This window comes from Astyanax mexicanus, chromosome 2 (genome assembly GCF_023375975.1).
Source record: "Astyanax mexicanus isolate ESR-SI-001 chromosome 2, AstMex3_surface, whole genome shotgun sequence".
Taxonomy (NCBI): Eukaryota; Metazoa; Chordata; class Actinopteri; order Characiformes; family Acestrorhamphidae; genus Astyanax; species Astyanax mexicanus.
This window is the reverse complement of record NC_064409.1, coordinates 32,209,948-32,222,321: the sequence shown is the minus strand read 5'-3', so window position 1 is coordinate 32,222,321 and position 12,374 is coordinate 32,209,948. Positions and strand designations below refer to the sequence as shown.

Here is a 12,374-nt window from a genome sequence, read left to right as displayed (position 1 = left end):
ACTGCTTGAGGTTTTGAAACAGGAGTGGCATAAAGTTATCCAAAAGCAGTGTGTAAGACTGGTGGAGGAGAACGTTCCAAGATGCATGAAAACTGTGATTAAAGACCAGGGTTATTCCACCAAATATTGATTTCTCTTAAAACTCTTAAACCTTTATGAATATGAACTAGTCTTGAGAAATGTTGTTCGTAGTTTATAGAATAAAACAAAAATATTCATTTTACTCAAATACATACCTATAAATAGCAAAATCAGAGAAACTGTTTTAGAAACTGAAGTGGTCTCCTAATTTTTCCAGAGCTGTATATATATATGATGTTTATATTGCAATGCATTTGTGAGTGCTGTTGAAATTTAACTGGACTGTTGGCAGGGTGTAAGATAGAAATGAGCATTATGATGTGCCTTTTTGATAAACTATTATTTTGCTGAAATGCTCCATATGAACCCATTAATTTTAGTCAGTGGAGCATCCCGTCATGTCTGATAAACCGGGAAGGCATTTTCAGTTGGGGATTTTTGCATATAGAGATTCTTTGGGAAGATCATGTGTTTAATCCTCATAAAAATCTAAGTTAAAATGATCTTACTTCCATGTATTTTAGAGAGGAAAACCAATGAACTTTTAGTATGGTGCATAGTGCAAACTGGATAGAGTACTTTTTGTTTTACATTTTATTATAATATCTCTCTGTATATTTGATGATTTTGATGATTATTCTGAGTGAACGTTTCAGAAAGAGCTTTAGTATCAAACACAATTAAGGTTAGTTACATAACACCACTGTTATTATATACATATTTGGTTTAAGCAGGTGGGGGGAGGAAACTACTAAAAAGTACTGCATCACAGCAGAAGCTATGTGTGCATGTGTGAGTGAGAGATAGAGAGACAGAAGCAGAAGAACGAGAAGAGGAGGAAGGGGTAAGAGAATAAGAATTAACTATGAGGTTTAATCCGTATTTAAATAGAAATAAAAAGTAATCTAGCTTCTGAACTCAACAGTAAAACCACACATGCATCACTAGGCTCTGTAAAAAGAGTGGAATATAAGAGATCTGTGGGCCAAAATTTGGCAAAATGATTAGTTCAATATTGATTAGAACATCACTGTTTTAAAAACTTAAGATATTTCTGTAAATACAATAACAAAAAAAATAGTTAAAACTTTCATTAAACAACATTGTGTATTTATAAACGTGTTAAAATGTATATGTTAAGTAACTGGATTCTTATTATTGAGTGTTAATTTTTCTTCTTCTCTTTCTGCTCTCTTGCTGTTTTGCTTGTTGCAGTAATTACACCGCTCTAATTGGTGTGTGGATTTACGGCTTCTTCGTCATGGTCCTGCTCGCACTGGACTTCCTGTACTACTCAGCCATGAACTATGAGCTGTGTCGAGTGTACCTGGAGAAGTGGGGGCTGGGTGGTCGGTGGTTAAAACAGGCCAGGATTCAGTGGCATGGAGTAGCTGTGGTTCAGGAAGGAGAGGTGAACCCTGGGACGGTAACAAGCCACGCCCCACATCAACATCATCACCCCAGACACAGCCTGACAGGCGAAGCACAGAGCCCAACCCTTATGACCTTCCAGACCTCCACAGCCTGGTGAGTAACTTTCACTGTCAGATGTGATAGAGGCACAATACTTTGTATAATGCATAATTTATTATTTCTATATATACTCAGACATGCCCAGACATTAGTGAAAAGAAACACCTATATCTAGCAGAACAAGACCCTTTGGAACAATTACACATAAGACCAAGGGTCAGGATGTGCAATGGTGCCAACTAAATGGCAACATTAAACATGAGAAATGAACTGATTGGGGATACTGGGGACTGAGCTCCTGCTGCAAGAGCCTGTGAATTAACCAAATACATTATTAATGAGGAGACTGGTCATTGATCGCTGTATGGGATTTCTTGTAACACTAGTCATGGTGCCTGTTATTGGTTAATTTCTGGCCCTTCAACAAAATGAGCCAATCAGCTTGCTGTTTGTGCAGAGAGCACAGGAGGGTCAGTGTGCTAGTGGAGATGCCCCCTTTGCCGTTTTTTTGTGCATTTTAGAGCCAAACATGTGATAAAATCTAATATATAAAATAATATAGTTTTCAAAAAGTAATTAGACCATCAGTTTAGAGTATTTTGGTTTACCCTATTAAAACAGAAAGACTTGCATGGTCGTGCATGAGGGGATATAAGCACCCTGCTGCATTGTCAAGATGGCCACCCAGTGAACTGACTTCCGATAAAGACTTTTGTACACCCTGCGTAAGGAGCATTGCGATGCTCTTTGCTACCTTACACCCCGTCAACAGTCACCCGTGTTGTCAAAATGCATCACAATATAGGAATAAATTTACACTGATGGCGTGGTGGTCTGGAAGTGAGGTGTGTTCTGGTCAATTTCTGGTGTGTTGCTATTTTGGTGGCGGAAAACACAGGCGCGCCACTGACTAAAATGAACCTAGACAACAGTCAATCATCAGTCAAGTCCATTCCTATAGGTTCGTCATGCATTCTGCACACGCCTAGCACATGTACAGCCCCGCTCGTTCAATACACACACACACTGATGCACTGCAGTGCACAAACACGACTTTTAATTCTTAATAAAAAGAATAAAGAATAAAATAACATTACTGTTCCCTTAAATGAGTTGCTGGTGTACCTTCACAGCGTGATTGCACAGGTCAGTTTCTTCTGATGAAATGCATAAAACACCGCGCTGTTAAGATAAGAATGCGCCAAAGTCAGAGCTTACCTGGCTCTTAAAGGGAATGGCAGGTAACACAGACTGGTTGATTTCACATTACGCCCAAAACACACTCATGATAAATTAAGAGATTTAGTACACGCCTTTTGCACATTTCTATCTGCGCAAGACGTATTTTCTGCGCCCTCATCATGCGATGTAAATCTCTAAAATAAAGCCCTTTGGCTTAACTGTGGATAGAGGTCTTTGGTAGCTCTGCTGTGTTCTCATAAACACTGTAATGGAATGAGTGAATTACTCTCAGGAGTGGTATTATATAACTGGGGTAAAAAAAGCTTTAATCTGATTCCTCCACAAGGCACTAATAATGCTAAATCTTGCCATCTTGGATTCTGAACTTAGTGTTGGTGACCCTCTTCCAACTTTCCCAGTAGGAAATCCGACCTGTCTGAGCATTCCAGTTAAAATGTTCTACTTGAAACTAGGGAATTCTGACCTGTCAGTTAATTATGATAATAATGCAGTTGAGGACAGCAAGATAAACCAGGAAATTATAAACTCAAATAGTGTTAACAAGTTCATATTCATAAAGATTTACCCTGGTTTTTAATCACAGTTTTCATGCATCTTGTCATGTTCTCCTCCACCAGTCTTACAGACTTCTTTTGCCTTTACTCCTGCTGCAAAAATTCAAGCAGTTCAGCTTGGTTTGATGGCTTCTGATCATCCACCTTCCTCTTGATTATACTCATCATTTTTAAATGGTCTCTTATTTTCTTTCCAGAGCTATATATATATCATATGATCTGATCAGTTCTTAGGATTTAACAAAAAAGAGAGATATTTTATTTGGGCATTTTTGGGCTGACAATTGTCCAGTACTGATACATAGACAATTGGTCATTCAATTTCTATTACATACCTATAAAGTGAGAGATGTAATCTAAATTTTAATCACCCACCATCCATTCCGACCTTACTCAGGCTCTTGTATCATATAGTACTCGAATCCCAGAAGTAATGCTCAACAGGGCAGAAGCTGTTAATAAAGTTAGAACCAGATGTCAGAACACCCTGGCCTATCATCATACGCTCAGACCAGTGCAGGTGAATAGGCTGGCTTTATTTCATCATCAAAAAGAGATGTGTGAAAATATGTTCCTTCCTGTGACCATTCATCCATTTCACTCCATCAGTTGTCTGGCCCTGCTCTTACTACCCCGGACTACCGTTCTCAACACACACAATCACAGGTAAACCGGTTCTTATTTTCACTATATTTATTAGTATTTAATCTACTGTGAAATAAAGTAAAATATAGTCTCTCTAGACTGCTTCTAGAAACCTATGATAATTTGTTCTGTGCTGAGGAAAACAAAGGTCATGTGAAGTTTATTTTTATAGCACTGGTTTCGGGTAAAGGTCAGACAGGTAGCAGAGACGTGCACAGACTGTTGCAGGGACTGGAAAACTTCTGTAACACTTCACATCAGGAGTTTTTTTAGACCGTCATACAGCACCATGTTGATGTTAGTGCCAGTTTTTTGTTTTTAAAATAAATATTTCAGTATACTGTATGTTATATTGCACAAAAATATCAAAACCCCATGGAACTTAACAGTCTAACGAGCTGTGGATTTTGCATCTGGACATATTGAGCGGTGCTGTTCCATCACATGAACAGAAAAAAAAAAAGCATTAGTAAACAAACAGCAATGAAAATACATGATGGGTTTTTCTTTTTTCTATTTTAGTATTTCACATGAGTGACCAGTGCCATGAGGTAAAAAATGCTAGCAAGTGATTTCTCACTGAAGCCTAAACCAGAAAGTTTTTTAAATTGCTGCCAGCATGATATCACTGAACTGGAGTTGGAGTTGCCTGACTAAGAAAGAAAAAAATATTCATTTTTGGAAAATACTGCTTGCTTATTATTGAAATATAAAATCGCATAACATTTTTAATATGTAAAGTGAAGTAAAATTTTGCCACACTCACATTTTGCCCTGTTTCCCTTCTGTGCTTGCGTTTCTCTGTGTGTGTTTACCTTTTCCTCGTGCCTGTCTTTTCCCCTAGTGCTCTGTCTGTGTTCATTTGTAGCTCCGCCCCTGTTGGTCCATGTCTCTACCTTAACTGTTGTCACCTGTGTTCATTTGTAACTCCGCCCCTCATTAATCGTTCCCCAAGTGTTACCTGTTCCCTCTCCCGCCTTGTGTGTGTATTTAAGCTTCTTTGTGTTCAGTGTTAGTTTGTCGGTTCTTATGCGTGTTATTCGTCTGTCTCGGGTTCTGTTTGTGATTCAGTTTATTCTAAGAGTTCCTGTTTGGTTTATTGTTTGTTTTGGTTAATAAATTATTAAATTTATTATTAAATTAAATTTCCTTCGGGATCAATAAAGTATCTATCTATCTATCTATCTATCTATCTATCTATCTATCTATTACTCAGCGTGAAAAAATACAAGAAAAAGTTACACAGATTTCTCATTTAAAGAAAGTTGATATACTTTGAGCTAATTTGAAAGAAAGTAAATTTTGACCTCAATTTCTTGTTGAAGATTTAATATAATAAAGTGTTGATTAGTCAAAACAGGTGTTGGATTATTGTAATATACTATAATATATTGTAAAACTGCACCACAATGAGAAGATAAAAAAATCTATATTATTCTAATTTAATTTAATTTAATTTATACAGTAATACTTTAGATTAGTACTGTATATGCATGTCATACAGGCATAGGTTAGTGAAAGTTCTTTGGCCCACGTTAAAAGCTAACAGGTTGAGCCATGGGAGGAAGTAATTAATCTAATCAGTGGGTGGTGACAGCAGCTCCACCCTCAGGCTGTCACAACACAAATATGACAACATGTATCACATCCAGCATATCACAAGACAGCAACTGCCAAATACGACATTAAGTCAGTTCTGTGTTTAATGAAGTCATTGGTAAGATGTGCTTGTTAGTGAAAACTATATATTTACAGTAAAGTAATTAAATATGCATTCAACATTTCTTTAGGCGGAATACATAGAATTGCTCAAATATTCTGTAAGGAAATAGGTAATGTTTACCTCAAGTATTTCATACAAAATGAACATGGTTTGTTTGTAATATATGTATACATACAGTTCAGCAGTGGATTTGTTTCCTGCTGTAGAACCCAAGTACGCCTGAGCTTGAGGTCACAAACAGATGGCCGGATTGTCTGGTAAACAGCAAAATTCCTGATTACATCTATTACTGCAAGTTGGGAATGACTTTGTAACCTTTTCCAGACTGATCAGTGACTTTGTTCCCTCATCTGTTTTTGAATTTCTTCACATCATAGGGCAAACACTTTTTTTACACAGGGCAAGATTGGTTTGGACATTTTTTTTACTTAATAAATAAAATTATAATTTAGAAAGCTGTTTTTTTGTCACGCGGGCCAAACAAGACGTTATAAAAATCCAAACAGAGCAGCAAACTAAGGTCGGTAAAAAAAAAAAAAGGTAGAAGAGCTAAGAATAAAGTTAGAATACTCAGCGACAGGGAACAGAAATGGGGTATTTATACAAGGGGACACAGGAAATGACAATCGGAACAGGCAGGTGAGCTGGAACTCCGAAGCGTCACATAATCCGGCATGTCTGGAGAGTTAAGCGCAGGTGCATTTTGGATTTTCTGTGGAAGGCAGACAGTCAGCGGCAAGACTGACATTTTTATGTTTACTCTGAAAATAAAGTTAGTTTATAATCAGAAAAGTGTAAGTATGACAATCTGTAGGGGGCAAATACTTTTTCAAGCTACTGTTTATACACACACACACACATATATATATATATATATATAACATCAATGAACAGCATGGATTTGATACACTAGATCAGGGATGAGCTGTGCTTTAGGGGAACAGGCAAAAAAAGCTGGTGTTGGCTTGTGAGAATTTGTGTGTTTCAATGGGTTTGCTGTTGGCTTGCTTTCATACTCTGTGGCTTCCTGCCAAATGCATCTACCACCCACTACCTTTTATTGAATTTTGGATTTTGATGAGAAAATTAAGAACAAATACATTTAAAATGGTGCAAAGCATTTATGATGAATGAACAAAGTGTTTTTATAATGCGGAGCAAGATACCATATGTGTCAAGTTTACAGGCAAGGTCAGATATTTAAAAATGTAAAAACAACCGGCAGATTTTATGACAGATAGTAGACAATTCAGTAGTATAACGAGCACAGGAGCAACCAGATAGTGAACGAAGCAGACATGGGCTAGATGGAGGCAAAACCAAAGGAAATAAACAATAGTCAGAACCAGACAATTAATAAATAGCACAATTAGACCATTAGGGACAACAAAGAGAGTAATCCAGTAACCAAACAGAGATCATACACAGAGAGGCAAAACAGGAACCATTTAGTATACACAGGCTACATAGAAACACGCTGTACGCTGCTTTCCAAACAACAAACCCTGGATTACCAGCTCCGTCAAGGACCTCCTCAACCAAAAGAAGAGGGCGTTCAAAGACGGAAACTTGGTAGAGCTGAAGCGCGTACAGGGGGAACTCAAGGTACGTCTTAAAGAGGCCAAGGAGTCTTACAGGAAGAAGGTGGAAAGAAAGCTGCAAGACAACAACATGAAGGAAGTCTGGGGTGCAATGAAAACCATCACTGGGTGCAAGAACAACAACGGCAACCCAGTAGATGGCGGTGTGGACAGAGCAAACCAGTTCAACAACTTTTACAACAGGTTTGACTGTCCTGCTCCTGCTGCCCCCTCCTCCTACCCTCCTGCAGCATCACCAACATCTTCACCATCTCTACCATCATCACCACCATCTCCATCACCTTCAACTCCAACTCCACCATCTTCATCACCACCACCATTACCCTCACCTCCATCTTCATCAACATCATCACCGTCATCATCACCACCACCACCACCACCCTCACCTCCATCATCATCTTCATCACCATCAGCACAATCACCCTCACCTCTACCATCTTCATCAGCACCATCATCACCCTCACCTCCACCATCTTCATCATCACCACCATCAACACTATCAACTGGCAGACAAATCATCTCCTCCAGTCCACCAACCTTTACTGCTGACCAGGTCAGGAGACAGCTGAGGAGACTTCACCCCAGGAAGGCAGCTGGCCCGGACAGAGTGTGCCCCAGAATGCTCAAGGCATGTGCTGTTCAACTGGGTGAGCCCCTCCAACATGTTTTTAACCTCAGTCTGCGTCTAGGGAGAGTTCCTGCCACGTGGAAGACAACCTGTCTCATTCCTGTTCCCAAGAAGGCACACCCGAAGGAGCTGAATGACTACAGGCCTGTTGCTTTGACATCTCATGTGATGAAGACCATGGAGCGACTGCTGCTGGACCAACTCAGACCTCAGGTCCACCATGCTGAGGACCCACTGCAGTTTGCGTACCGGGAAAAGGTGGGAGTGGAAGATGCCATCCTCTATCTCCTGCACAGAGCTCACTCTCATCTGGACAAGGGGGGAGGTGCTGTGAGGGTCATGTTCTTCGACTTCTCCAGTGCCTTCAACACCATCCAGCCCCTACTACTGAGAGACAAGCTGATGGAGATGGAGGTGGATATGCACCTGGTCACCTGGATCACTGACTACCTTACTGGGAGACCACAACATGTCAGGATCAGGGACTGCTCCTCTGACACAGTGATCAGCAGCACAGGAGCACCACAGGGGACTGTTCTCTCTCCAGTCCTGTTCACACTGTACACATCAGACTTCAAATACCACTCGGAGTCATGCCACATGCAGAAGTTCTCTGACGACACTGCAATCGTGGGGTGTGTGCGTAATGGTGATGAGAGGGAGTACAGAACCCTGGTTGAGGATTTTGTGGTGTGGTGCAAGATGAACCATCTGCAGCTGAACATCTCCAAAACCAAGGAGATGTGCATAGACTTCAGGAGGTCCAGGCCCTCTGCTCAGCAGCCAATCTCCATCGAGGGGGTCGACGTGGAGGTGGTCAAATCCTACAAATACCTTGGTGTGCACCTGGACGACAGGCTGGACTGGTCAGTGAACACTGACTCCCTCTACAGGAAGGCTCAGAGCAGACTGTACTTCCTCAGAAGGCTCAGGGCTTTCAACATCTGCCAGAAACTCCTCCTGATGTTCTACCAGTCTGTGGTAGCCAGCGTCCTCTTTTACACTGTTGTGTGTTGGGGAGGCAGCATCAGCAAGAGGGATGCTGGACGACTGGACAGGCTGGTGAGGAAAGCTGGTTCTGTGCTGGGATTAGAGCTGGAGTCCTTAACACCACTGGCAGAGAGGAGAGCCCTCAGTAAGCTGCTGAACATCATGGACAATGTTCACCACCCTCTGCACAGCACCATCACCAGGCAGAGGAGCTCATTCAGCGGCAGACTGCTGTCCCAGTCCTGCTCCACAGACAGACTCCGAAAGTCTTTTGTTCCTCAGGCCATAAGACTGTTCAACTCCTCTCAGCACAGCAAACTAAAGACTCTGTGAAACATTTTCATTCCGGCCACTCTGGCCACACCATGGACACACCCCCAGCTATGGACACACTCTCAGACTTGCTGATGCCTAGAACACTTTTTATAGTTCTACCATATTTTGCACTAGTAGTTCATTCACTAGTTAATTCATCTACTGTTTACGTATCTTTTGCACTGTTTACGTATCTTTTGCACTGCTTAATTTAATTTAAATTATTATATAACTGTATTTGCACTTTCTGTTTGGCTGACATCAGTTATCCTCACATTATGCACATCAACTGGTGTTCACTGTCTATTGTGTTCAACTGCACTACCTCCATTCTCCATCTCCATTACACACACACACACGAAGACTGTACATTTACACTGTATATTCTATTTCTTATTTGATTGTATTTATATGTATCTTTATATTTTATATTTTGTCTTTTTTAACTTTGTGTATTGTGTAACCTGCTGCTGGATGCCAAGAATTTCCCCCCGAGGATCAATAAAGTATCTATCTATCTATCTATCTATCTATCTAACACAGGTGAACACAGAGATTAAAATTCAGGTGACTGGCAATGCGGGAACTGTCTCTGTCTGACAGAGTGAGGTAGTTATGGGAATTGGAGTTCCTGAAGTCAGTAAAGAGAGGATGGAGGCCCGAAAGCATGACAAGTTGGCACATTCCACATTTTATTTGTTGGGGTTTCCATATTTCATTCATTGGCTTATTTTGTCAAATACTAAGTAAAAAAAGCTAGATGGAATAAGGAAGTATATAGATATTTAAGTTTAAGTTATGTACACATTGTGCCAATACTATATGGTCAGGTGCCAGTCTCTTTTTTATTAAAAAAAAAAAGCACTTTACATGCTTACGTCACATGTCTCTAAAAGAGGATCCGGCTCAGTTTTACTGAACTGAAAATGCTGGAGAAGCAATGGAGACTTCAGACTTAGACCTCAGTAGCTCATTCACCCATAGTAAAACCAAAGAAATGAAGGAGTGAAGTTTCTGACTGAGCATGCTCTCTCTCTCTCTCTCTTACTGAACATAAACTGGAATCGGAATTCTCTGCTCTGAAAGGAGACCGCATCAGACCTGCCCAGTTTAAAATGATTCTTCTGCATGCTTTGTGCAATTCCCCATTCTTACCAGAGAGGGCTCTACATCCCTAAACTTACAAACATCAGCTTTAAACTCATTTTTCTAGGTCTAATGGAAAGCCATTGTCATTACTTACAAGTCAGCACACATACACAGTACTGTGCAAATGTTTTAGGCACCTGTGCGAATTTCAGTAAAGAAAAAGCTTCTAGTAAAGCTTCAGTAAGTGTTTATTAGCTCAGTAAAACAACCAGCATTACAATAAATACAAACAGCAATTTTACAAAAAGCAGAGCTTTTACGGCCCTGTTTTCCTTAAAACATCTCCTAATCTCTCCTCATCTGAGTTAAATAGAGTTATTTCTAGTTCTCATCATATTAATCAACAGCTGGTTAAATGTGGTAAATCAGGTGAGCTGCTGACGGAACTGAACATAATATACACATGCTGCCTGAGGGCATCCAGGAGAAATCTGGAACTACACTTTGTTCTTCAGCTTGGCTCACAGGACATAACATACTTAGTTAAAAATGAGAATTCCTTGTTATGTTTTACTGTATGTATGTTTATTTGCATCTGTTTAAATCATATGTGGTGCTTTTATCAGGTAAAACACTCATATTGCTGAGATAAATAGATTAGTGTAATTTGCTTTGGTGCCTAAAACTTTTACACAGTACTGTATGTGTAAAAGCATGGTACAAAAACTTCAGGATAAGTCTGAGGAGTAACTTATAGAACTGCAGTCGAAAGTATATTTATGTCTATCAGCATAACACGTGTGGGGAACATAAAGAGAACCTAAATTGATTTTTTTAATAAAGTTTCTTAGTAAAAGAAGACATCCTACATCTGCACTCGTACGTCATGAAATAGCAGTGTGTGAGTTGATTAAGAAGTGTTAACACAGGGAATGGCTTCAGAACATCCACCATGCTTTACTCATGGTAAAGCATGGTGAATTGCTGGTGCCAGATGAATGATATATTCTATGGGATAATTTCTAAAGCTTTGCAGGCATTTAACATTCCTTGATCCACAGTGACACATGTGTATCAGAAATACGTCATAGGCGGCATTACCACCGACAGTAGACAGCGCAGTGGGGGTAATAACTGTGACTTCTGGCATCTGGCTAGAAATGTTTAGACAAACGACTCACATCTGAAATTATTGCAGCATCATTTAGGGGCTGTGGGACATTAAAAAATAAATTAAACACAATTCTAAATTTTGTCCTATTACTCCTATTACATGTCAGTGTATTTCTGCTTGAGTACAAGTACAAATTATTGGCTTTTAAATAAATACATGAATTATCAGTGAGTATTTCTATTTCGATTTCTATGTTTTTATATAATTTTTTTTTAAATGATTTTGTAATGTCCAAGAGCTAGTGTTGTTGCGGACATTAAGTGCTGGATTGCAGTAACTCATGAAGATAACTGCATTAGCCATCATGTTGTTCTACTGTACAGAATAGTCCAGCTAGTGCTCTGCAAGTTCAGTGTTTTGAGAATTACCTCTCATTTAAAGATTTTTGGCTGTAAACCTGGAAAACATTCTGAAGAATATATCTGTACACAGACAGTAGTTTTATGGTAAAGTAATGTAGACAGACCACTTGCTTACATGTCGGCTACACTGCCATATCCTGTTCCCACAGTACGCCTGGAAAAAGTGCAGCAGTATGGAGGCAGACAAGTGGAATCTAGCGTGTAATGTGATGATGCGCCTCGGCCTTTGAAGATATGGAAAGGGAGTTCTTAAGTTCTTACAGTTAGGAGAGAGATGGATGCAATACTGTGCTACTCTTGATTCAGTCTCATTCTTTTACTTTGATGACAATTAATCCCAGAATTTATATAACTGGCAATATTTATTTTCATAAAATTATTTATCATGTTTCTAAATGCTAAATGCAGCCATTGTGTTTCATGAGTGGAGTAAAAGCAACTGCTTCAGTGTTAATCAATACAGACATACTGACTTTTTTATTATTTACAATAATTGGACTTTGATGGAGGTAGCATCATTCTCTCTACTGGAAAAG

At 39.6% G+C, this 12,374-nt stretch overlaps 2 protein-coding genes across 3 annotated transcripts in view; one reads left to right on the top strand and one right to left on the bottom strand.

Annotated features, from left to right (window-relative positions):
* The window catches only part of si:dkey-14d8.1 (zinc finger protein 502), a 127,323-nt gene that overhangs the window by 24,056 nt on the left and 90,893 nt on the right, over positions 1-12,374 (bottom strand). The gene's annotated exons all lie outside the window — the stretch shown is intronic.
* shisal1a (shisa like 1a) overlaps positions 1-12,374 on the top strand; it is a 76,079-nt gene that overhangs the window by 55,670 nt on the left and 8,035 nt on the right. The window contains exon 5 of one of the 2 annotated variants that reach the window (XM_049474226.1): positions 1,297-1,608. In XM_049474226.1, the coding sequence (XP_049330183.1) occupies positions 1,297-1,608 (312 nt within the window). Of the gene's footprint in view, positions 1-1,296; positions 1,613-12,374 lie in introns of those variants that run through there. The other variant, XM_049474225.1, reaches the window with a different exon arrangement.